At 36.4% G+C, this 27,477-nt stretch overlaps 1 protein-coding gene across 1 annotated transcript in view; it reads left to right on the top strand.

Annotated features, from left to right (window-relative positions):
* Positions 1-27,477, top strand: part of LOC120517213 (syntaxin-binding protein 4-like) — a 173,700-nt gene that overhangs the window by 131,531 nt on the left and 14,692 nt on the right. Inside the window, exon 26 of the mRNA XM_039739381.1 lies at positions 15,194-15,251. Within this exon, the coding sequence (XP_039595315.1) occupies positions 15,194-15,251 (58 nt within the window). The remainder of the gene's footprint in view (positions 1-15,193; positions 15,252-27,477) is intronic.

Raw genomic sequence — 27,477 nt, 5'->3', positions numbered from 1 at the left:
TTGATTTAAACTATATTTCTCACTGTGTGTGAGCCTGAACACGCATCAACCTAGTGTTATGGTTGATAAATGTGCTGCTGTCACTGTGTTTTCTGATTCAGGTGCTTTCAGCATAGAATTTGGATTTGATTTACTCCAATTGATACTACTGTCTTTTCTGTCTTTTAAAGGCAAGTGACCGACTAACTGTTCCCTATAATAAAGTGTCATTCTTTTTTTGAGACTGACTGACCTCAGCACCACCCCAATCGGTTTTCAGAGGTTAGCGTTATACTGGATCATGGATGGACTTTGAAGTAATTAAAATGAGAAAATATTAGCTTTAGTCTGTTAATCTTTGTTTTTCAACATTTAGTCTTTATGACTTTCATTTTCAACAAGTGGCAGTATTTTAAAGCCATGTTCAATATTAACAAACAAAATACATCATAAACAGGCAGAACACCATATTTGTTATTGATTGTTTTAACTCCAGGATTGGATAAAAAGTTAAACCTTTATTTTGTAATTGGGAATTCTTTATTAGTATTTTGAGGGATTTATTTGAATTTGGAAATGTGTAATAGAGCTGAAAACTCTATTGTTGACATTTGATCATAGCCGGACAAAACTCTCTAGTTTATACTCTTCATATTCATAATACTAAACCAGTAAATTTAAGGCAAAAGTTGTAACAGGTCCTTAATATGTAGTTGAGTGGCAATAGAGTTGTATTGTGGGCATATAGATATAAAGAAGCAATAGGAATGAGTCAATAAAGAAATGGTTTAATATATGAAGGTAGAATCCTTAATAGTCCCAACAATGTTCTGAACTTTAGCTGATGGTGGAAAGATATCATTTACAATTGTTAGAGATAGGTTTGTGCAGGAAAGAGCAGAAGATTGGTTTAAGAGGATGATCATTTATCCAGCTGAAAATGAGCAGAAATGGAGATGTGGGCTTAGACTTAGAAACTGAAATACAGCTATTTTCAGTGTTGGTAGTAAAGCAGAATGCATATTTATTTTTTCTATAAAAAGTGTGTGCTGTGTTTTTTACAACATAACTGGCAATGGCAGTGTTGGCTCTTTTGGAGGATATCACTAATCACCGACTAAAGCAATTTTTCTTGTTCATGATTATTTTTTGGTTCATAATGATGTTGGGATGGTATACTTATGATGCTTCCCATAAGCATGAAATATCTTTACCATCAGAGTGATCAAAATGCAAGGCACCATCACAGAAAGAACTTGCTTTTGTAAATGGAAATCCTGTTTATGCTATTAATATATTACTAATTTATGATGTTCAAATGTGTCTGACTAACTTTGTAGTGAGGTAGCCAGGATGAACCCATGATTTCTTTATTTCATCCAAAATGTTATCCTTTAAAACAAACCAAGTCTAAAATTCAGATAATCAGAACCATGGTCAAAAATGCAAATGACGGCCAAAGGACAGAATTGGGAACTAATGCCATGGCAGCCACCTTAGGTTCAACATACAGAGAACAACAAATATGACGAAAATTAAATAAATGGGAGTATCTGATAAATGGAAATGCGTAAGGTAATTACTTGAAAATAATAACATACAAAAAGGGGAAGACAGAAAAATTCAGACATTTTTTGCCAATGAGCGCATAAAGTACGATAAAATACAGAAATATGCCAGGGATGAAACCCTTGCTGTACTGTAACGACTGCAGACTTAGGCCATTGTATTAGACAATATTGAACAGGCTACATGCACCCATCTAGCAACTAACAGGCTACTAATGATAGTTGAGCTGTTTATACCTTATAAAGGGATCACATACAGTATCCACCCAGAGCTGTGTGCAGGCCTTAGGTAGTCCTTTAGTCATTATTACCTTTGCATGTTTGAATTGCAGTAAACAGTCAAGGCAGTTTTCTTATTTTCTGTGTGCCCATTTTACTGTATTTATAAATAATTGATGTTTTTCTTATAAATATTTTTTATTAAATTTTTGTTTTTATTGTAAATATTTAATGATTATTTATTTGTCAATATATATGTTTATTAAATCTTAATACTTTATCATTGCCTTTATTGACTCAAAATGGTAATTTCTGAAGCTTCCTGCTTTTCTCATTTTATAAGAATGCTGTAATCCTTTTGCTCCTTTTTTGATTGTGTTAAATACCTATATAACTACTGAATATTTTTTCTTATTATACTTAGGCTGTCTTATCAGTTATTGATACAGTGTATATTTCTTTCTGGCTCAGCATTTTACTTGTATTCTAAACGTTTCTTCATCTGAAATTTTAAGGTAAAGAAATGTTGCCTTGGACAGTGTTCTTCAGTCAGCCTCTTTTTCATTCAGCTAAAGCTGCTTAACGACTTATTGTTCACGCACTAATGATTTGGTCTGAGTGTTTAGCAAAGCTTTGGTCAATGAAATTTACACAGAACATCTTCAGCATCTGGGAGATGACGGAGTAGCAAAAAGTATGCGACTAGTACATGTGATCTAGAGTTTACGCACTGGAGTCGCATCATCACTTGAGTCTCTTGACACATTTTTAGACATCCTGGAGCTATCGTGGGCAGTTTTTTTTTGCTCCTGAATATTTAGGCACGAAACGATTTGCAAATTGGTGTAAATGGTGTTCAGAAACTTTAAGTTAGACAGCCTGGATTTTCAGCGGAGTAGGGTGTGAACTGAATCAGTTGTGATTAGACCAGCAAATCTTCCACTTTTTACTTTTTTATGTATATATATGTATGTATATATATATATATGTATATGTATGTATGTATATATAATGTGTGTGTGTGTGTGTGTATGTATATATATATATATATATATATATATGTATGTGTGTGTGTGTGTGTGTGTGTGTGTATGTATATATGTATGTATGTGTATATATATATGTGTGTGTATATATGTTTTTTTTTTTAAACTATTCAAAATAAAAACGCAGGTGACATGACTGATGTTCAGGCCTGTCTTCAATTAAATTTAGTTTACAGTCTAATTTGTTGCTTTCATTTGAAGAGAATAAAAAAACTGCTGTTAGTGTCAAGTAACTTTTTTCCAAGGAGAGAGAAGGCAGTACTTCCCTGTGTTTCAGGCAGACTTAATCTTATTACTGAAGAACAATGTGGCATGAATTAGATTCTGTGTATTGTGTAAAGCAAATTCCCTTAATAAATAAGCTTTATGAAAGGCCTGATATCCTTATATGCTCCTTGTGTATATGTGTGTGCGCGCAAGTGCACATGCAACGGTTAGCATTGCAACCAATTTATTAATGCTGCTGCACTCAGAAAATGTCCCAGAATTTTAGATAGCGTGACTGAATGGAAGTGAGTGTATAAACATTTCTATGCCCATCAAAGAGATTCCAGAGTCTCATGTGATTAGTCCATTAGGCCACAAAGGGGCCCAGTTATTGGAGGGCTCTTTTTTTATTTTATACCTTGGCTTGTATGATCACTGGGAGAGGCAGAGCCTAAAAAATAGCTGGTAGTTAAATTATATGTAAATGGAAGTTCAAAAAGTCATTAGTTCAGCTGTAGAATTTGTAATTTGCAATCTCATAGTGGTAAAGGAGCCAAAGGAGTTTACTGGTGTGAAAGCCCAGAGGTGTCAAGTGTTATGAAACCGACATGTGAACATGTAATATGTCATCCACTTTTTTGCCTGACCACTGAGATGGGTTATTTGTATGTATTGGCGCATTTACATATTAGCTGAAAAGGCTGACACAGTTTGAAGTGAATGAACATTATCCTCATTGTAATATGCTGTGTAGCATTTATATGGTTTGGTATAATCTCTGTTTGTTATATACACTGCACTAAGGAAAAGGAACAGCTGCTTTGTGTTATTTAGATCCAACTTATACATGTAACATTTGAACCTACATATGCCATGATGTGGCAAATGGCATTGGCTTACTTTGCAGCATTACTAATAGAAGAAAACACAGCTGAAGGTTTACAGTTGTTCTATTTATTCCAATGCAACATATCATATAAAGAACATATAACAAGTGAAGTAGGCTCTGTGGTGCCCAAAACCAATTTAAACTGAACTTTTTTTTTTTATTTGTTTCAGTTTCAGTCTTTTATTTTAACTGCAGAGGGTACACTGAAAGATTTAGAAAAAGAGTAATGCTTTATTGATTTCAGTAGTTGACTTTTCAAATACTTTAAGATAGCAGTCAGTAGATTTCAATTTCATCAAATTATCTACCGATTCTTTTTTGGCTGAACCAGGGACAGGCCTTTAACCATATGGAGTAACATAAAAGGCTTCATCTTCCACAGAGAGAAGAATTAATTGAACCAGTACTGAAGTGACATATACAGCTTTAATTTTTTTATGTGAAGCTGGAAAGGAAAATCTGGAAAAAGTATCTTTATTAAATTTCCTGTTTAATTTAGCAGAGTTTCTAGCGGCTGTTCTCTGACATGAGGGGAGAGATGTGGGTCTAGGTTATAGACAAGCTTGTTTAGTTGAATAACTACAAGTGGCTGAGTTTACAGTACGCAAAGTGTATGTTACGACTACATAGTATTCTCAAACCTGCTTAATCCAGTTTAAAGTCATTGGGGCTGAAGTTTAATATTACACATACTGACCATAAATAAATATAAAACATTTTTAAAACATAAAAACTTCATTAGAGGATAGACTCTGTTAAAATGAACATTATGTCTGTGAAATCATTATGTTATCCTGCACATGTGTGTTATGGGTACTGGTATGCCTTTGGATGCGGTCAATTTTTTTTAAACCCACTATATCCACTGCTGGGTTTTAGGGGAGCTTAATCTCTTATGAACACAAAGCACAATCACACACATACACCCATACCCCTCACTTCCCTACACTGGTTTAACCCTAAATTACCAGTTGTTCCAGCTCTCATATTTTTTTGTATTTAAGAGGGAACTGGAATGCCATGTGACCACATGAACACAAAATTAAATGCATACTTGGCACAAAATGGGGTATGGCTTAAAATTGAATCTTTGATCCTGTAGCTGTAAGGTTCTTTTTAGGAAAGCTAGCTAGTTCACCACTGTTTCCTTTTGTAGAGAACTTGGAGATAAAGTTAATACAAAATTTAAAAGATAATGCAAGTGATGAAGCGTGAAGATCTTCAAAAAAGAAAAACGCATGAAAACAAGTAAAAGAAATCATGAAAGCGTCAGGCCACAGCTCAAAACACTGATGGAAACTGTGGTAAAACAACCCCTGAAAGAGCCTTTGGCATAACAAAAGAGACCAGAAAAAGAAATGGATTACTTACTCTAGTTGATGTAAGTAGTAATCACTCTGTTCAACCATCAGAATACAATCATGGCTTATATTGAGGCAAACTGTGTATGACAGATACAAACGAGGAAATATACTGCCCTTAGAAATCAATGACAGAGACAAAGGGCACTTTAAGTTCAGTTTATCCTGAAGCTGTACAACCCTTTTCAGAAAATGGCAGCCTTTGATGATGTGGGGGTGTATATAAAAGCATTTATGAATTTGAAAAGAAGGCTGGCTATGGCATAAATTGAATGTTTTTGTCTCCATGTTTAACTGAACAAATGCAAAACGCATATTATGATTTGAAACACAAGGATGTAGATGGCCGAGAGTATCTACTATTGTCTAAGTTCAAAATTCCCATTGCATGGGTATTGCATTTGTCTGTCCTTTCATGGTCACAGATATTGTAAAAATACTACTATCAAATTTTATTTATATAGTACCTTTCCCATGATCATAGAGCTATAATACAGTAAATCTCAAACATCTGGGATTAAGTCAAGAGTGATTATCTATAGCAAATATACTGTTTGGGGTAATAAGTAAAATTAATAGAGAGTGTCTGTAAAGTTCAACACAGAATTTTGGTGCAGTTCTTCTGTAGCAAAAGAGTTACATCAGTTTAGTATGAACATGTATTACACAGAGATGCTTTCACAAAATAACAAATGAAAGAAAGATAACTACTGCTTGGCCATAATTAAGGCCAAGATATGTATGAGCAGATTACAAGATAAAATGCAAAAGAAAGCATCAGTAAAATGAGCTTGTGCAAAATAGCAGCATCAGTCAAATGAGCATGTGCAAAATAGCTTCACCAGTAAGTGTTGAGGAAGTAGTTCATATGTTAAAGATGTGCCGCTTGAGCTTGAAATTTCTTTAAGTTAAAGATTAAAAAGACTACCCTATAGCCTCTCTGTTACCTTTGTTTATGGGAACATGAAATCCTACATCATCAGCTGCGGAGGTATAACTACACAAAAGGGAGCTCACCTAGCTATAATAGAAATGTAATATAGTATGAGATCACCCACATTTTAGAAAAATGGCTATTATTTATAAGAAAAATGTAATCGTCAAAGTGCCAAAATAGAAACAGCAAGCGAAACGTGATGGATGATTGTTTGTTGCGTTTTCTAAGGGACTTTTGACTAGTTTATAAAATAATGGAAGAACTTAAGAAAAAGTGCATGATATTGTGAAGCTTCTCTTACTTTCCATGGTGCTAAATTAGAAAATGCTTAAATCCTGGAACAGAATGAATACACATTTTGTGTATTTACAATCCAAATAATAACTACATATCTCATTACTTCCAGATCCAGGGGAATCAGCACACCTAACATCCTAAGGCAACTGGAGATAATGGCACAATTTAATTGTCTTGCTGCATAATATTCATCATGAAAACAGAGATTTCTAACTTTAGAGTTAGTTTCAGAAGTTTGATGACAACACAGAGCTATTTAATATAAAATGACAGGCTACAATTAAGCTTGGTAATGCTCTCAGTATTAGCACATTTTTTTACAGGGATACTGACAAGTGACATTTACAGTAGAGGCACTAAAAAGATTCTGTGAGTGGTATTTGATGATATGGTGCTCTCATTAGGAATTTGTGTGGCTTCTTGGATAGCTGAGTGCTATTTGGATTACATGCTGTAACTACATACATGGTTTAGTTAGATGCAATGATGATTGGCAGTATAACAAGCCAAGTGTTTGTTCTGGAGCTGCATGAAGTGACATACTGGAAGGCAGAGCATACATTTATTCCAGTATACATGTTTTAAGGTTAGCAATATTCAAGATGTAGACTACATGATTGAAAAGGGAATGGTACAAATACAGGTGCAGTGATTAATTTGATATAGGAAGAGTTTGAGTGTATAACTGCATTTGACAGATTAGTTGCATATCTAACAGAGTTTTTGCAGATTTTATATTATATCCGACAACAACAGGTGCCACCAGCATGCACAGTACTGGAATGTTATTGTCTTACTAAATTTAAAAAAGGCTTACAAAGTATTTGTTGTCTTTAGCATTGTGTCATATCTAAATCACATCTTAAGGTGCAGTTCAGTTTGGACATGTTATTTTTTTTTCCCTTTCAACCACTCTGTAGCGATTTACTGTGTTGCATGATGTACAGTATTCTATCAAGCAGACAATTCATATTTGAAGTGAGGCAACCATTTAAAAAAAAAAAAAGTCACATGCTAATTTATGAATTGTTTATAAGACCCTTGCAGATGTGATATTTTAGTGAAACTTAAATAATTGGCTGGATTCCCTGATCTTTTTGCATAAATAAATAAATTTGCAATCTATGTTTCTTAAACAAAATCCCATTCTATCCATTTTGATATCATGTCTAACTTGTAACCAGCCAATTTAAATTAATAAAATAATATTTCAGGTGATTTTGGGACTCACTAGTGGAGGGTTTTTATTCCTAAAGATGTCATGAATTGGACAACCTGAGGTAGAGTGGGATAGTCAGTACCCTGTACAAAGAAGGAGCTCTCCTCACAGCTGTATTAATATATATAAATAATATAAATAATAAATAATAATAAATAATATAAATAATAATGTATAAATATGTAATTTGTAGAAAAGGGATACATATACTTAGTATTACGTTGTGCAGAGTATATGGAGTACTAGCAAAATACCCGTTTCTTCGCAGTGGCGAAGTACTGCCTTAAAATTTTTATTAAGAAGAAAATTAAACCTTTTTACACTGGGGGAAAATATACCTATAATTTAAGGATCTCTTTGTATACCACATTGTTAGTTCGGCCCTCCGGTTGTAATATAACCAAGCTGTGCGCTGAACATACTCTTGAGCATGCAACGTACAGTTGGCCATATGAAAAGTAATCTTGTCTGAAATCTCACAGCTTGGATTGCTGCTGTCATAATCGGTTTGAGTTTCATGGTTTGTTTCAATTACGACAGTATTTGCAGGACTTGTGTTGAAGTGACATTCAGCATCTGTCGAGCATTGTAAGCATACAGCATCATTTCATTGATAACTTCACATCCAGCTTTTGAGAGTTTAAACATTCATAAACATCAACGTGTCCACTACTGAAATCGTCACCTCTGAATCCAAGATGTTTAAGAGGCATTGGCGGTTGTCGAAAGGTGTAAAATATTTGGCCATTTCGGTACACTTGAAAGCGACAACCGAACAATTCAGCGGCAGCCATCAACTCACATGCAGAACCGTAGATGAAGGGCTTAAGCATTTCACTCTTATAGTGCTCCTGTGTGGTATAATTACCTCCTGTACCGTCATCAGTCCACACCTTGAACCTGTCGCAGTCAATCAATACATAAGACACAATGTTCCTCTGGATATCAAGAGTGAGCCTGCAATATGTAACAAAGAGAATGGAAAAGGCAGGTGCCATCTCCAGGCATGGAAACCACTCGGTAAGTGACAGTTCTTTGATCGATGGTGATCACCTCGATAGACATGTTAATGGGGGTACAGTTGGAATGATAAAGGAAATGGGTACCTGAACAATGTAATGTAAGTCTAAAATACCTACACAATAACTATAATCGTAACAAACGAACAATAAAACAGCGGAGAAGCCATGGATTAAATAAAAAGGCTGTAGTTATCAGCAGGGAGGCGTGAATCCCGTGGTGAAGCAAGGAAGGGAATGTAGAGACCGGAGCGACGGACGGCTTTATATAGGCAGGCAGCCAACAACGTGGGAGGCGTTGGGATGGAGGATCCAACGCTGCCTTACACGGTGACTGAGCTGTAGGCGATGAACTTAGATATGTACGTAAGTAGGATTCAGTTAGCGCAGGGAAGCCACCTACCAAATTTCGTGAAGATGGGGCCATAAATAAGAAAGTTCAACATGGCAGACGTTGTCGACCGTTATGCATAGAATTTCGAAATGAAACCTGCTTAACTTTTGTAAGTAAGCTGTAAGGAATGAGCCTGCCCAGTTTCACCCTTCTACCTACATGGGAAGTTGGAGAATTAGTGACGTTGGAAAGTTCAATATGGCGGCTGACAGTGGCGTCATACCACCACAATAAGTACGTACATTGGTTTCGTTAGCGAGGGAAGCCGCCTACCAAATTTCGTGAAGATGGGGCCATGAATAAGAAAGTTCAACATGGCGGACTTTGTTGACCGTTACGCGTAGAATTTTGAAATGAAACCTGCTTAACTTTTGTAAGTAAGCTATAAGGAATGAGCCTGCCAAATTTCAGCCTTCTACCTACACGGGAAGTTGGAGAATTAGTGATGAGTGAGTGAGTCAGTGAGGGCTTTGCCTTTTATTAGTATAGATTGAAGCAATTGTTGTGGAAGACCAGTGTGCTGTGACAGATAGTATGTTGTATTATTTTTGCTTTCTCAGGTTTACATATTTTCTAAAATATCTGTAGCTGCCATTATTCAAGTTAAAAACCAGGGTCATGTTACTACAGGTTTATAGGGTCATTTAACAGGTGTGAATGAAAATCGTATATGAAAATGCAGGTCAATGCAGCTAAGAAGGTTCAGGTTTGTTTGGGGATTGGTTATACAAGGTTTACCTCTATACAAGCAGAAGAAGGTGAATGTCTCGGTAATAAATCCTCATTTAAAAAATCAAAACTGCTAGTGTATCTTAATAGGGCTGGCTGCATAAAATGAAAAATTCAAAAGTAACAAAATGCACTTGCATTTGTTATGTTATCACCTTTGATTACATTAATAATTGTATTGATTAATTTCCTTTAGCATGACGTGATATAGTTAGGCACACATTCATTTACAGTCTATGCGTGGACATTTGAAAATGCTGTTGTATTAACCATGAGGATCAAAAATAGGTCACAAACAAATTAATATAAAGGTTCAGAAAAAAGATTTGATTTAAAAAGAAAAATTTCAGTCATTCTTTGATTCTACAATGCAAGCTTAATTTCAGATGTGCTGGTTTAACTAGCATGACCGTCTTTAGATGTTAATAAGGTTTCCGGACGTCCCTTATATACGGGACATGTCCCATATTTGATAATTTTGTCCCCTGTCCCGTACTGACCTTTTAAGGACACGTAAATGTCCTGCATTCAGTTAATTTTCAAATTTCATAATAAAAATATATTTTTACTACCGTCTTACGGTACTTAGTTGTAACTTTATAGGTAATTATACTTTCTTTTATCAGATTCTCTTAATGAAAATAACCCAAATGTAACGATGAAACTAGTGTTTGCTGCCTGTTTGCAACTTGTTCAGTTGCTATGGTTGGCTGAGGACAGTGACACTCTTACCGTTTTGCTCTCCAACCGCGCTGCTGTGCAGTTCTGTATCAGCACTGCAACATATAGGGTCAACAAAGTATGTTGTTACTACTTGGCACGACCCACTTTTTTCTAACTTAAACACTAATCCATCCCAAGATGCCAAAACATAAGTGTAAATTTCGAAATGAATATTCCAGCGAATGGATATTTATCAAAAAAGGCAGAAGCTGTTTTGAATCAAGTATGGTGTATGTAATTGCGCTTTCAGTAAATAATTTTCAAATGATTATGAAATAATCATTTATTGAAAATGAAATACTTTTATTTTACTCATAACCCATTAAAATCCTTGTTTTATGTTTTTAACTTGTGTCTCTACTTTTGTATAATGTTCTGGGTGTGTAGGGGGCATATATAAATGTATTTATATATATATATATATATATATATATATATATATATATATATATATATAGTAATATGGAGAGAGATTTTAAGAGTATCCTGTATTTCTAATTTTCTAATCTGTACCCAAAGATACCGTAAGTATGGTAGATAAAATTATCTTCTGGAGAGTTTCACGGCAGAAATGCCAACTGCCACAAAAGCAAGTCAACAAGTGAAGTATTTGTGAAATTTCATATTAAATGATTTGCAAGATAGCAAATCCATAAATATCTATCTATTTTCTAACCCACTTAGTCCAATTCGTGGTTTCGAGCCTGGAACCTATTGACGGCAAAAATCACAGCAGGAAAGGAATGATCCATGGTATTGTGAATATTATATTTAAAAGCTTTGTACAGTTGCATTATTCTTGTAATCTGTTTTTATTATATTTTTATTGTTTTTGGCTTTGATGTCACTCCACAGCTTCTTTGAAGAAATTTATTCAGTTGTCATATCATTATTTTGTATTTTTGTAGCAGTTTCTGCCATATTCTTTACCTATTGCAAGGTTGATTGCGATCATGTGACTACCACAGCAGTGTGTGTTGGCTATTTAAGATGACAGTACAGTATTCTGGGTATCGTGGCTTTGCTGTATTTGCTACTGTTTTCTTTTGGTTAGATGAAATTGTAATTTTTATTCTGGCTTCTTATTAGCTCTGATCCCTTTACTACAGTTTTCTTTTATTGATTTTTAGTTAGTTCCCTGGGTTGGTTACATTTTTTACTTTTAACCTCCTCTAGAATTCTGAGTTAACAAATATTACATTCTCACAAAAAAGTCTTTTTCATTTCCTAGTCTTTCCACCTATCATTAGTCTGTTCCTCACACTTGGAAAAAGCTCCAGTATGCAGAAATGTGCTTCTCTAGTTATTAGCCCAACCATGCCATATGGAATGCTTTGCTCATAAAAGCTGTGCAGTGAGCATTGCGATCAACATCAGCAGCTCAGGAGCAGCCAGCCTTTTCATGTTCTTCTGAGCCGTCTTGGTGATATCCAGTAAACTTACATTGGAGGTGTTGATTCCTTGTAATCTGTTTCCTTTCTGGAGTGCAGAAGTTTAAGTGACTAAATTTGCAAAATGGGGCTACTTTAATGTATAATATTCATGTTTTATCATGTTTCTTGGTTTTGTATCCTGGGACTTTATAGTATTATTTGGTTTGCAAAGCATTATGTGATTGTTCTTGTGGTGAAAAGTACAATAAAGCTTGACTGTGGTCTGTTGCTCAAGAAACTGGACCTTAGTCATTATGTTTGAGCAAGTGTTCGCAGCCTTTTCAGGTTGACTATGCATGCAAATGTCAGTGTAAGTTAACTGCTATATATTTTAGTTTCCAAGAATTAAGGGACTGATTTTTTTTTTTGTTTGTTTTTATTGTAATACTTGTTTTTTTTTTTTTACTTTGGGAATCTTAGAGACACTCTTGAAAAATTAATTACTTTAAACATGACAATAAACATTCAGTCTATGCACAAGGGATCTTATCTTGACAGAGCTGAAAATGCTTTGGTGCTTTTCAGACCAATATTGGAAGTGTGAGCTTGTTTTTGTCACACTGTGGCTGCCTGATTTGCATTCTTGAGAGCACAACCAATATATATGCAATTTTTGTATTTTAGCCCCTAGCTTCAGCCTACATTATATTAAAATTTCAACTTCATGTCCATGTATGGTGCTGTTCTATTCTGTCAAAAGTACTTGAAAAAACAAAGGCTGAGAACTAGAGTGCCTATTCACAGGGACCCTGGTAGCTGTTTTGAGAGCACCCTTAACGATGAGAGAGCATGCTTGCAGACATTGAAATTTTAAACAGACTGTACTTTTTCCTATTAATATCCAGAGTGCAATCCATCACAATGGTTGATTGCTGTGATTAGAAAATGCATAAATTTGATATTATCAATGCTTATGTACTGGCCATGTGTGTCGTACCTTTTATACATTTATTAATTTCAACCAATTTTACATATATATTTTATCAGACAACTATAACTGGTTGTTTTATAAACTTTTCAACTAGTAGTCTTATTCCTTGTCTATATGGCTGTTAGAGAAACCATAAATAATTATTTAAAATCTTTAATTTCTTCTCAGACTCTTCTTAATTATTGTAGAACACGTTAATTAGGCTTTATTGAACTATCTCAGTAGAGTATAATCCAGTTTATGGTTCTGTATAGGAGCCTGTCCAATCAGAATTGGATGTAAAACAGGAATCAATGAAGGGCATTACATTGCATGACATACTTAAACTCACTGACTTTTGCTTTAACATGTAGAGCATACCACCCCCAGTTGCTGTGTGCCCATGCTGGCACATGGAAATACTGTTCAGATTCTGGTGTGGGCTACCATTTTAAGATACTGATCAATATCCCCCTTCACCTGTCATGTCTGTGCCCAATATTACTTTTGCCCCTGTCAACCCCTTTCCATCCAGACCACTTTTCACACCTTTTTCAGTATTTAGACTTCATTCAGTAATGATGTTGCATCTGTACACAAATGTGATGACAATTCTGATAGCTCTTTCTGCTGATTTAATCCTAGTCTGTCTGCGTAACAGTGAAGTTTTGTAGAAACGCCAGAATTTCAGTTGGGGAGGAGCTGCACCATATTCTATGTTTGAATCCAGTCATGGTTTTTGAGAATTTTCACTATAATAAGATAACACTAGAATCCCTGAAGCCTACAAAAAAACTTGTAATCTCAGCCCACCTTAAATTCTTTCATGCCTGTCCGTCAGCGTCTTTTCTTTTGTAAATGTGTAGATCACCACAAGCAGCCTGCTATTCTATCCAACCCCGACAGAGCTCAACTTGGGCAAAAAGTTCTTCCAGCTGAAGGCTCTTTATTTGCGTGTGAGGTGCCTGAAGTTGTATAGGGTAAATAATACAGTATATCATTATTTGGAACAGGTGCATTTCACGTGTGTTCCATGTCTACAAAGATCTGGGTAAGTGTAGGATGAAAGGAAATGCAAGGCAAGAAATGCTAAACACATACAGTGCATCCAGAAAGTATTCACAGCGCATCACTTTTTCCACATTTTGTTATGTTACAGCCTTATTCCAAAATGGATTAAATTAATTTTTTTCCTCAGAATTCTACACACAACACCCCATAATGACAACGTGAAAAAAGTTTACTTGAGGTTTTTGCAAATTTATTAAAAATAAAAAAACTGAGAAATCACATGTATGATAAATGCTTTAATTTCATCTGCTCTTAACACAAAGTTTGGAACAGTGTTTATTTGATGTAGTAATTCACAAAAATTTGCAACAAACTGATGGAAGGTGATGCTATAGATTGGCAATTTCTCTGAATTTGCCCCCCTCAAAACCAGCCAGAGAGGAATTGGAAATTCCCTGTTCTGTTTGTCAGGTGTTCTTTCAAAGCAGCAATCAAATATTGTGCATGCTAGTGTATATGCTTTGCATACATACACATTCAAAACTTGGAAAGATGGTCAGTTTAAATGGGCTCTTCGGGTTACATTTTTGGACATATCACTTGCTTATGCTTTATCTTCTGTTCTTTTAGTGTTATTGTCCATATTCATGTAAATTAATATTTTACCCTTCTCCAAAATTTTTAAGTTCATTTGGATGTATTAACAATGAAATGTTACCACTTATTGTACTTGTTTGAATATTATGGGATGTAAATAAAGAGGTGAGAAGTAACAAATAATAAGAGTTTAATTAATAAATGATCATATCACTTCTCTGCTGTTCTTTTTGGTCAGCAGTGACATATTTGTTTAGCAGTAGTTGGAAGCTTAAGATATCTATGCAGTGTACTGTTAATGTAATGAGCTTTTGCCAATATTTTGCATCTTTGCCCAGGATATTTTCCCTTCACCCTTTTGGAAAAAAATCAATTGTGTATAGTGTTTTCATATTAATTTGATTTTTGAAGTACATTAGTGTATGTACTGTTAAATGGAACTTTTTATAGTATTCTTCTTCAGAATCAAATTATTTTCTTGGTCAAGACGGCCTATAGAAAAGTAGTCATCAATTATAAATATGTTGGTTAAATTAATTCTGAAATTTAGTCATTTATTTTTGTGTTAGTTCCATCTCAGTAAGTGTCATCCTTGCCATAAGTCCATCAAAGTGTATACAAAAATGATGCACTGGTCTGTGTGTTTTTGTTTCAGGTCTCCCATATGGATGGGAAGAGGCTTACACAGCAGATGGGATCAAGTATTTTATCAAGTAAGTCCTCACTTCAAAGCTCAGGCAGTAGCTTTTACACATGTGGAGGTGATAGGCACAGATGGCAGCCTCTTCTGCACTGCTTATATACTTTATCTGTTTTATTCTTAGGAATGGGTGATCAGTTACATCTTTCTTCATATTTTAGTTAATGTGGTTCACAGTTTTAAAGTTGACTGTTAGTTCACTGTCTCGTACTTTCACAGTTTTCTCTTTCTTGTACATTACTTGACTGTTTATTAGTTTACTAGTTGGTATGCATGCAGCCCACATTTAGAAAAAAAAACAACCACTGAGTTCTAGTGTGTTTAGCTAAACTATTGACATTTTTGCCTCTTGTATTTGGTAAAACAGATTTTCATTCATCCATCTCCTGAACTATTGCTCCTCATCTGTTTTCATTGGGAGCAGCAACTTAACCTGGGTAACCTGAAATCAAAGGGTGCAAGGCAGAGGAACCTGCAGTTTATAAAATGCAATTACTGAATGCATGTATCCATGGTCAGACGTATGTTTAAATCAAATCAAAATTTATTTATAAAGTACAATTTTAAAACACCATAAGTGTAAAACCAATGTGCTATACAATAAAAAAAACACTGTGGTACATTAGAGGGATCACTCAATCTAGTAATAATACATAAATAGATTTTTGAATGTAGGAGACAGGAAGCACAAGCCCTGCAGATGTTTTTTTTTTTTCAGAATATGAAGAAGAATTAACATGTTTCAGATAATTTCAACTGGTATGTGGAATGTTGGAAAGAGGCTGTGTTTGGTGTATACATATATGGAAAAAAAATAAGATATATGTAGTAAATTAAGATTTGAGAAGTTGTTTTTTCCCCGATTCATGCTCCAGTTCAACCACTGTGATGCAGCTGGCACAAGAGAACTAATAAGGAAATAAGAAATAAGCCCCAGTGTTAAACATCAGCCATAAATGCAATCTTTGTTTAACAATGTTTAGCATTTATGCTACCTTAATGAGGGCTGAAAAATGTGTTTTTAAAAGGTTAGTATACTTAATGGAGTGTCTCCATTATTCTTTGTAAATATAAATAAATATAGAAAAAAGGATAAATTAATTCTCCTAATATTACTTCATTGTTCTTGTTACTGACCATACATTATAATGTAAAATCCTCACTTTTGCCTCTCTATATAGGTTATATCAATCAATCAATCAACATTTATTTATATAGCACATTTTCATACAAAAAAATGTAGCTCAAAGTGCTTAACAAAATGAATAGAAAAATAGAAGACACAATAAAAAAATAAACAAGTCAACATTAATTAACATAAAATAAGTAAGGTCCGATGGCCAGGGTGGACAGAAAAAACAAAAGAAAAAACTCCAAAAGCTGGAGAAAAAAAATAAAATCTGTAGGGGTTCCAGACCAAGAGACCACCCAGTCCCCTCTGGGCAATCTACCTAACATAAATCAAACAGTCCTCTTTGTATTTAGGGTTTTCATGCAAGGACCTGATGATGATGGTCACGTAGACTTCTGGCTTTCAGTCCATCAATGGTGGTGCATCATGATGCTTTGAGTAGGTGGTGGTGGCGCAGGCCGCCACCACAAAGAAACAGAAGAGAGAGTAGGGGTCAATACGGATTTTGGAGCCACTATGAATAGTAGTTATGATGAATTGAACATACAGAGTATCAGTATTAAGTTAAAGTGAAGTTATAAAAAGGCCATGTTAAAGTAATGTGTTTTCAGCAGTTTTTTAAAGTGCTCTACTGTATTTGCCTGGCAAATTCCTATTGGCAGGCTATTCCAGATTTTAGGTGCATAACAGCAGAAGGCCGCCTCATCACTTCTTTTAAGTTTAGCTTTTGGAATTATAAGGAGACACTCATTTGAAGATCTAAGGTTACGATTTGGAATATAACGTGTCAGGCATTCCGATATATAAGATGGAGCAAGATTATTTAAGGCTTTATAAACCATAACCAGTATTTTAAAGTCAATCCTGAATGACACGGGCAACCAGTGTAGTGACATCAAAACTGGAGAAATGTGTTCGGATTTTCTTTGTGCTATGTGCTGTGGTGCTGATTTAATGCTCCTAATCCTATCTAACAAACACTGTTGTTGTCCTGTTTTGTGTTTTAGCTACACACAAAAATAGAATGAGCAAACAGACTGAAGTGTGGGGATCAAATACCAACCAACTTTCACCAGTTTTGATGTATCTGGTGTAAGAAAGATGCTATATAGCGCCCGACTCAACACAAATTAGACACAGGAGGCACGTGTAAAATTAAATAAATTTTGATTTTTCTTCAGCTGTGAGACACGTCTTCCCCGTGTCTCACTAGCCCAACACAGTCCCAAGCACACAATAAACACTTTCTTCTCCTCCTCTTCTCACTCCTCACCAAGCTTCATCCTCCTTCCACCCGACTCTAGCTTCTAAGTGGTGGTCGCTGGCTCCCTTTATAGTTCACCTGGAAGTGCTCCAGGTGCTTGATCTCTGATTTCCTGCCTGACGAATTGGCAGCCCACACGGGCTCAGGAGTCCCAAATACAGCGCCCCCTGGCGTTACCTGCGAGACCCAACAGGGCTGCACCCAACTCCAATTCCCAGGATGCTGTTCCACCCCAGGGAGGTGGCCAACTAGCGTTCAGGGGGAGGTATTGCAACGTCCATAACTGTTCCCCCTGAATATAGTGTGCAGGAGTTTCCCGGCTAGGTAAGGACGCCAAACACCTGTGACATTGGTTTAGCTCTTTGAAGATGTTTTTCTTGTTATTAAGCAGTTGTAGAGAAAGTTCTAAACTTTACACATGCTTTCCAGCACAGAGCCAAGTTCCAAAAATATAGTCTAGATGACATATTTGATCAGTGAAAACGTGCATCACTAGATACTTTCTTTACTTCAATGGCGATGTCAGCTTAACACCTATGATCAGAATCCAAGGATACATTGATAATTCATTGTTGAGTTTCCTGTTTGAGCCCATAAGTATTGTGCCTTTTTTTGTGTTTTCTGTCAATATGCCTGGATCTAAAGCGTGATCTGGCCTGTAGTTTATTTAATGTCATGACCTGGAGCGATCTTATTTCAGATACATAACAAACAATAATTTTTCTGAGGGACAGAAGGAACTGATTGAGTGTGGCTTAAAGATATACAAGAGATCTGTTTGAGCCACAAGATTTAGGTGCCTCGGATTAGGGATAAAGGTAGAGCCAAAGATTTATTAGAGATTGGAATTGAGACTGTATAGAGCAGGGCACTTCAACCAGTGGCCTGTGAGAAAGATATTGTATGTAACGTGTCCTCCTTAGACCTGAGAACCACCTGATAATTTTCCCCCCAGTGGATCAACACACAAATACTTGTTTCTAGATGGCTACATTGTCATTTCACCTATAGTGTGTAGTTTCAACTTACCTTCCCCTGGCACTTGTGCGTTGCTGGACAGTATGGCAATGTCTGTAGCCTTTAGACTTTTCAAATATACAATGGGAGAACAGCTGAGAATATACCTTTTCAAGAGCATTCCTGTTAGTACTGCTCATAGAATGAATAAGTGCCACTAAAGCCTTTTCTGTACTGGCCATCCATTCTGAGATGTACCATGTTCAACTGCTTTAGTCAATTGCATGTTTTGTTTTGGATTCCATTACAGTAATCCCTCGTTTATCACGGGAGATAGGTTCCAAGGCCGGCCGCAATAACTGAATTTCCGCGAAGTAGGGACGCCATATTTATTTAATAATTTAACGTGTATTTGGGCGTTTTTAAACCCTCCCTGTACTGTTTACAACCCACCCTTTACTCTATTAATAACAGGGACAACTTTAAGCAATATGAAATCGGTAGATAAGTTTACAGTTACTGTATAGCGAAGTGCATGTACCTATACTGTATATGATGTAATGATGGTGATGAATATGCTGTGCAGTAAAAATGATGATGATGAAGGTGATGATGACTTTTACTGTGCAGCCGATGACTGTATTTCTACGTCTCTTCAGACGGCGGTGCCATTTCCTGTGGCACCTCTTCCACGGTTTCCGAAGGTGTATCCATAGTAGCAGTAGGAACTGGCTCTTTTTTGCGAGGCTGCAAAAACATTGTGATTGGCAGCTGCTGCCGCTGCTTCTTTTTCCGATCGAAGAGCAGCTTGTAGGCGGTCATGACGTCGTCGACCTTGTTGCAAAATTGGACTGATCGAACCATATCGTCGTCCCATTCCTGTGACCGCTCTTGCAGATCCTTAGCCAGTCTGTAGCCACAGCTGCGAATGTTCTCCCTTCCTTCAACATATCCAGAAGTTTCGCGATCGTCATCATTCTTCGTTGGCGTTTAGGCTCAGTACCAGCCTTGGAAGAAGGAGCACGTCTGTGAGCCATTGCAGGGGGTGAAATTTGAAGCGAAGTTCAACATAAAGAAACCACAAAAAAAATCACACACAGTACAGTGTAAAGTACACCGCTCGGCGAGAAAGCTTGAAACGAAATGGCCGCGACAGAGAGACAAGGGGAGGTGCTGTGGGATCTGGGCATCAGTCAAAGCACCAATCGCGGGTCCGATTAGAAAGCGGGAAGCTGTGATTTGTCGTCTCCCTCCCATGTACCAATCACAGCCCGTGTTACAACGCACTTAGTCACCGAACTTGTTTTGTTGTTCTTAGACTAGGAAATACTACTACTATATTTAAAAACCCGCGAAATCGTGAATCCGCGAAAAGTGAACAGCGAAGTAGCGAGGGATTACTGTATAGTAATAGTGACACAGTGGAGGTCGTGTGTGACATTACAATGTAAAAAACTCTTTCTCACCAAAACCTTGCTCATTTATTGGCACTTGGCATAGCCTAAACAATTATAGCGAAGAATATCTTGGTTAACTTAAAAATGGTTGTACTCAGAAGCAATGGTATAATTTAAATTTAAGTGTGCATATATTATGATCTGGCTTGCTGTAAGTTAGGCATGTGTCCACAACTCTGTTTTCACTGTGGCCAAGGGTGGCATTCTCCTACAATTTTCTTTCTTTTTATGAAATATATCAGCCATAAAATTAATATTTGCTAAACCAAGGCAAACTACAAATTTGTAATGTACCTAAGTTTTAATGTCCCACAATAAATGCCTTTGTTGCTGATTGTGAGAAATATAGCTTGAAGCTGCAATTTTACATTTGCTCTAACACTCAGTGTCCTTGATTGTTGTTGTTCTTGTGGGATATCTGAGGACACATGACCATGAAGAAAGAGTTTTTAATTTGTGAAAAGAGTTTATGAATTGGCAAATATATGTACAAATCAATCTTTACTTTCTCTGTTTGTGGTTCAGATGTTGCAGTAGGCTATCAACAAATAACCCAGACACAACTGACTTGCTGCAATAAACAAAGCAATACTTTTTATTCATAACAGAAGAATAATGGAAGGCAAATATATGCAAGTATTTACAGATGTAGGACAGTGAACAATGTAAAACATAAACGTAGCCTAGCTTAGTTTTCTCTCTCATGACCAGCTTTAATGTGCTTTTGCTAGATTTCTGGTCTTTAACTGGTCAGACGTCCCAGTATTTCTCTAGTTATAAGTTTCCTAGCATTTGCCAACTTTGGTAATGGTGGCAGTTTTTTTACGGCTTGTCTGTATTTTCTCCTCATCCCTCTTTACTTTGTTAGGATGTAAATTTATTTGTGGGCATCACACACTTTTTGAACCTGCTGCCTGACAGTGTGACAGCAACTGCTGTAAACTGAAACGCAACTTAAATGAATTCGGTAATGTGAAATAATCATATCAACATCCATTAAAAATTGGTTCTGAGTTGTATTTGTTTAATTTCTGTGTAAATACCCATTATTCCAGAGTGAAGGGTGCCGGCCAAATGAGAGTGTATGTAAGTCCTTGATCTTTGGGTAAGCAGGTGACCTTCGGCTGCATTTGAATTGGTTGCTTTCAGATTTTTCCAGGGCCACAGCTTTCTGCACTCAGGACACTCCCGTATTTATTGGCAGTGAATTAGTATTGTTTTATTTATTTTTTTTTTAATCTAATGTGATTGGACAGTCGGCAACACACTATTTCATGTTCACATCAGTGGTTCACAGTTCTAACCTGCCATTAACATAACTACAGATTAGTGAGTGCAACTTTAGGTAGATGGCAACCGCAAGTGGAACTTTAGAAATCAAAAAAAAAAATGTGATTACTTCTTCAATGAAACACTCCTTCATAAATTGCTCACTTGAAGAAAAAAAGGAGATAAAGGAGCTTGGACCGGACTGACCTGACTTAATAATTCAGTAGTAGGCAAGTGATCGAGGACGAGCTTACACATGGACTTTTTCTCGATCTTGTACGGTATAGCGGGTTGGAGAATGACTGACTGACTGTTACGACAAACATAGTTGGTTAACTGAATTTGTTGCAAGTATTGACTTTTTACCTTCCCTGTTTGCTATTTCAAAGTGTCAGTACCAACATTTAGTGGACAATAAAGAGGGTGTGAAACCTAAAACGGCTTTCTGAAAAATCCAAACAACATCAAAGTAGCTGCAGTCATTCACAGCAGTGTTTTTCAACCAGTGTGCCATTTCACGCTGGTGCGTTGTAGAAATAATAGTGTAGTGCATTTGGGTCTGAACCTGAGAGGGACATGAAGTCCACGTTATTGGAAGGTTACAGAGGTGGGAGTGCAAACATTATGGTGTGTGTTTTGGCAGAATGGGGAACTGGGCAATTTGGTAGAAGATTGGGCAATTTAGAGACAGGTGTAGTATAAAATATGGGTGGCAGGTGCACCTGTTCCTTTCTACATCTATAGGGCAAATTATGGGAAGAAATAAAGGGACTGTGGATGTCAAGGACTGAGGTTTTGTAGCATAGTAGAAATGGGGAAAGCTGGCATCAGATTGGGCAACATGGTGGAAAGGGTATAATACATTTTAGCCTGGATTTGTCCTATGGGTCTGGTGCTGGACAAGCCAAGATGTGTATTGATACTTGATGAGGACCACAAGAGCATGTGGAATGACCAGACAGATAGATAGATATGAAAGGCACTATATAATAAATAGACATGAAAGGCACTATATCATAGGTAAGTGCTATTTCAGTTTGTCCACCTAAAACCTTCGTCCCTACCCAAAGTTTTTCTCATTAGCTGCCACTGCTGTAACTCTATTAGGAATGTATTTCAGCTCTTACGATACAACACTAGGTTACTCTTTTGTTACAGACTACACCCTAAGCCCGGCCTATTCAAATGATGGCCTACGGGCCTCATGCAGCTCAGAAACAACCTTCAAGTCACCCAAACCATGTCCCCACCAGAAGTGCAGAGGAAAAACTGAGAAAAACACATTTTGTGAGCCTTCACAAATTCCTACATAAATTCTTACAGTAGTACAGACCATGAATGCAATACTCCATGCAGCCTAGCAACATTCAACCTACAGTGCAGTGGTAGTAGTCTATGATACAGTGATTTGTATGTGTCTGTGTGCACGCCTGTATTTGGTGGTAAGTTGTACTGGTACCTCGGCTGTGAGAACTGGTTGTGGCATTGAGTACATATTACAGTGATCCCTCTCTATATCTCGTTTTGACTTTCACGTATTTTAAATGTAAGCATATCAAAATATATATCACAGATTTTTCGCTGGTTTGCGGATTTCTGCGGACAATGGGTCTTTTAATTTATGTTGCATGCTTCCTCAGTTTGTTTGCCCAGTTGATTTCATACAAGGGACGCTATTGGCGGATGGCTTAGAAGGTACCCAATCAGAGCATGTATTACGTATTAACTAAAACTCCTCAATGATATACGATATGCTTCCCGCGCGGTGCTTGATTGTTTGCTTTTCTATGTCTCTCTCACTCTCTCTGCCTGACGGAGGGGGTGTGAGCAGAGGGGCTGTTTGCACAGAGGCTGTTTGCCTAGAGGATGCGGAGGCTCCTCTAAAAAATGCCGCTTTATTGTGGTGCTTCAACATACTTAAAAGCACAAAAGCACGTATTGATTTTTTGATTGTTTGCTTTTCTTAGCGAGCGCTCTCTCCCTCTCTCTGAAATTCTCTGCTCCTGATGCGCGCACCCCTTTGAAGAGAAGATATATTTGCTTTCTTTTAATTGTGAGAAAGAACTGTCATCTCTGTCTTGTCATGAGGAACAGTTTAAACTTTTGACTAAAGGGTGTTATTGCATGTCTAGAGGGCTCTAATAATGTTAACAGTGTGGGAGAGTTTATAAGGGCTTAAAATATATAAAAATAACCACATATGGTTTCTTCTTCACGGATTTTCATCTATCGCGGGGGGTTCTGGAACGCAACCCCCGCGATCGAGGAGGGATTACTGTAAATGATTTTATAATCAATTGCGTGGTTAGTTGTATTCCAGTTTCATCAAGAAAATGCGAACATGGGTTTTCGCAAATTAATCTAATTGTTATTCCAGTGAGAGCCTGATTACTAACACTGTCACCGCACTTATCTTCATATAATTGATTGGCCCTCCACTCACATGCTTCGATCCTGCAGATTCATGGATGCTACGAGGATGATGATCAACCATTGACACTCAAAGCAAAGAACAAATTAGAAAGACAGCATTTTATTAAAACATGCAAAAAGTTAGGAGTTTTTTTTGTTTTTTTTTTTTAAACCAAATCAAATTAAGCACTGATTGCTTTGCAGGACCATATAATGTTTTTGTAAAATGTAGAGCTCAAATGTAGAGAAATTCTGTGTTTGGAATTTTAAACTATCAAGCACAATGTTTTGGAGTACAGTACACCTATGCAGGTGGCGTAACAATACCACCTTTGTCTCATAACAAGGAGATCTTGGGTTTGTGTTCCAGGTCCTCACTGCATGGTGTTTGAAAAAGCACTTTGAGTAATGAGTAAAGCACTCTATAAATGTAACAAATTATTATTATACTTGATGATATTTTAGTTTCAAATTTTAAACTTTATTTTTCACCAAATAAACAAAACATCTATACCTTCACAGTACTTCAAACTTGATCCAAACATATTGTATGCGTACTGCCATATTTTTGTTTACAGAAAATGCACTGCTAATCACACGCATGGTGAATTTGAAACGAACCTATGTTCCCTCAGTGTGCAGAAGATGTTGTATTCATGTTTCTTAGTTACTGTTATCACTTGTTATGAATTTGTGCAATGATAGTATTAATAGTTTTTTATTCTGTTAAATAAATGCACTTTGTGGTGTGCCTGGGTCATATATGACCAAAATATTTATTTTATTTCAGAAGTGGAAAAAAGTATTGCTACTGCCTCATATTCTGTTCAGTTAGCTTTTTTTGTTTTTTATACACTGTTTGATATGCCTGTAACAGTTGTGACCAATTTTAAAGGCAAACATTACTTCTTTTTCAATAGTTTCATTTTTGTTGGTTTAACATTGTTTTTACCTGCTGCTTCTGCCCACTAAAAATGTCTGGCCCAGCTAAATTTCTTGGTTTGAAAATTTCGCCCAACTGAATTTATAATTGAGTAGTCCTGCTCTAACAAACAGTACTTGTCAATCAAAATTGCAAAAATCCGAATTAATATTATTTTCACTGTCCCACAAAGCATACAGTACAAGACATCCTTGAGCCTGGATATGTAAGCACAAGTGATATCTTATTAGAGACCCAGATGGGTCATTCTTAACAGAAGCCCAGTATAAGAGTTTTACAGAGATCTGAAACTTTGGAAAAAGTTAACTGTAAGCAAAGGGGGGACTATAGCTCAGTCTCACATACCATGCCAAAGAAAAGATGGCAGTGCCTGTTTCTCCTTTTGTGTGTGTAAGATAACAATAGCCCATTTATAAGGCTCCAGTGATCATGAAGACAAGGTTTCCTGACTTTTGTGTTTCTCCTGTCTGTTTTGAATTATCAGCATGTAGATCAGAGCAAGTTCATAGTAAATATGTATTGTGCTGGGCAGTGCATGTTTCATGAAAATATTCTAAGATATTTATTTGTTGTGATTAAAAACTTAACATATTTGCTAGGAGATTCTGACATTGCTGGCATGAAATTGTGTCCAGCAACTCTTCATGGCAAAGCAGTATTTTAATTTATTTATTTATTTATTTTTTTTATTTCTGAATTTTAAAGATAAACACATTCAATGAAAGGCAGAGTTCTTCCACGTCCCAAATCACATTGTCAGTGGTACACACTGGAGCATATTCACTAGATAACCTATTTGAATTCCTGCCCTCATTTTAAGTTCTCCCTTTGTATTATGTGACTAGTTATGATCTGAGGTGTAGGGAATCTCAGCTAAGTGAGAACCTGTTTCTTATCCTATTATTAAAAGGTAGTAGGTAAAGAAACCGAACAACTAATTTACAAATCCAGACATCATTATTATGAACATGGAGAGAAAGCTAATAAGCTTTTAGCGCAACAAATTCACAAGCAAGATGTACGCAACGCAATCTCGGTAATTACTAACACGAATGGAGATAAAATCATCGAACACAAAAATATAATGTACACTTTTAGAGACTACTATAAATCCCTATATACTACTGAGTTTAAAGAAGACAATATACAATCTAATGCATTTCTGGATAAATTACAGATACCACAAATTGACGCTTTTAGTGTGGAGGAACTCGATAAACCTCTGTCATTATCAGAATTACTGGATGCTATAAAGTCACTCCAAGGTGGAAAAGCAGCAGGCCCTGACGGCTACCCTGCAGAGTTTTACAAGAAATTCTCCGCTCAGCTAGCTCCCCTCCTATTAGCAACATTTACAGAAGACAGAGATAACCAATCTCTTCCACAAACCTTTCGCCAAGCACTAATCACTGTCTTTCCAAAACAAAATAAGGACTTATTACAATGTGCATCATACAGACCAATTTCACTTCTGAATAACGACGTTAAAATACTCTCTAAAATCATAGCTAGAAGGATGGAGAAAGTGCTCCCTCGTAATATCACAAGACCAAACTGGATTTATTAGGGGCCGACACTTATCTTCAAATCTTCGACGCCTGTTTAATGTAATATACTCACCAACTAAATCAAACACCCCAGAAATATTATTATCATTGGATGCAGAAAAAGCATTGACATGATTGAATGGAAATACCTTTTACTATTTTGGAGAAGTTTGGGTTTGGCCCAACATTTGTGCATGGATTAAATTACTGTATACTAACCCAGAAGCTTCAGTTTGCATCAATAACATTTGCTCAGACTACTTTAAACTAGAACGTGGCACAAGACAAGGATGCCCTTTGTCACCACTGCTGTTTGCAATTGCCATTGAACCACTGGCAATACATTGTCGAAATACTGATCAGATAAAGGGGATTAGCAGAGAAGGACTGGAACAGAAAATCTCATTATATGCAGATGACATGGTACTGTATATATCGGACCCAGAAAATTCTGTGCCTGCAGTCTTAGCAGCACTCACAGAATTTCAAAAGCTCTCTGGTCTCAGAATTAATCTGAATAAAAGTGTACTCTTTCCGTGAATTCGCAAGCATATAATATTAGATTAGACACCCTTTTATCATTGCAGAACAGTTTAAATACCTCGTAAACATCACAAGTAAACATAAAGCTCTATATCAACAAAATTTCGTGCCTGCATGGAAAAAATTAAACAAGACTTGCATAGATGGTCAACCCTTCATCTCACACTAGCTGGAAGAATTAACACTGTTAAGATGAATATTCTTCCTAAGCTCCTTTTTATTTCAAAACATACCAATATACATTAATAAATCGTTCTTTAAGCAATTAGATTCAACAATAACCTCATTTATTTGGAATTCTAAACATCCACGCATCAAAAGAGCGGCCCTACAAAGACAAAAGGCGGAAGGTGGCATGGCTCTACCTAACTTCCAGTTTTATTACTGGGCGCAAATATACAGGCGATAAGAACCTGGACACAAATAGAAGAACATACACAGGCATGGACCGCAATAGAAGTAAAATCCTGCAGTACTTCTTTGTATTCCTGCTCTGTGCTCCAATAAACACACGCTATCGGCAATACACTAATAACCCAATTGTGCTCCACTCACTTAGAATCTGGAACCAATGTAGAAAGCATTTTAAGACGGAGAAGCTTCTTTCTGTGGCACCCTGCAAAAGAACCACCTCTTTCAACCCTCACAAACATATGCAGTTTTAATATCTGGAAAAATTTGGAATTAACTTGCTTAGAGATCTTTATATAGACAA

The sequence above is a fragment of the Polypterus senegalus genome, chromosome 17 (genome assembly GCF_016835505.1).
Source record: "Polypterus senegalus isolate Bchr_013 chromosome 17, ASM1683550v1, whole genome shotgun sequence".
Lineage (NCBI taxonomy): Eukaryota > Metazoa > Chordata > Cladistia > Polypteriformes > Polypteridae > Polypterus > Polypterus senegalus.
Note: the sequence above shows the minus strand (reverse complement) of the source record. Positions and strands in the feature narration are given on the sequence as shown.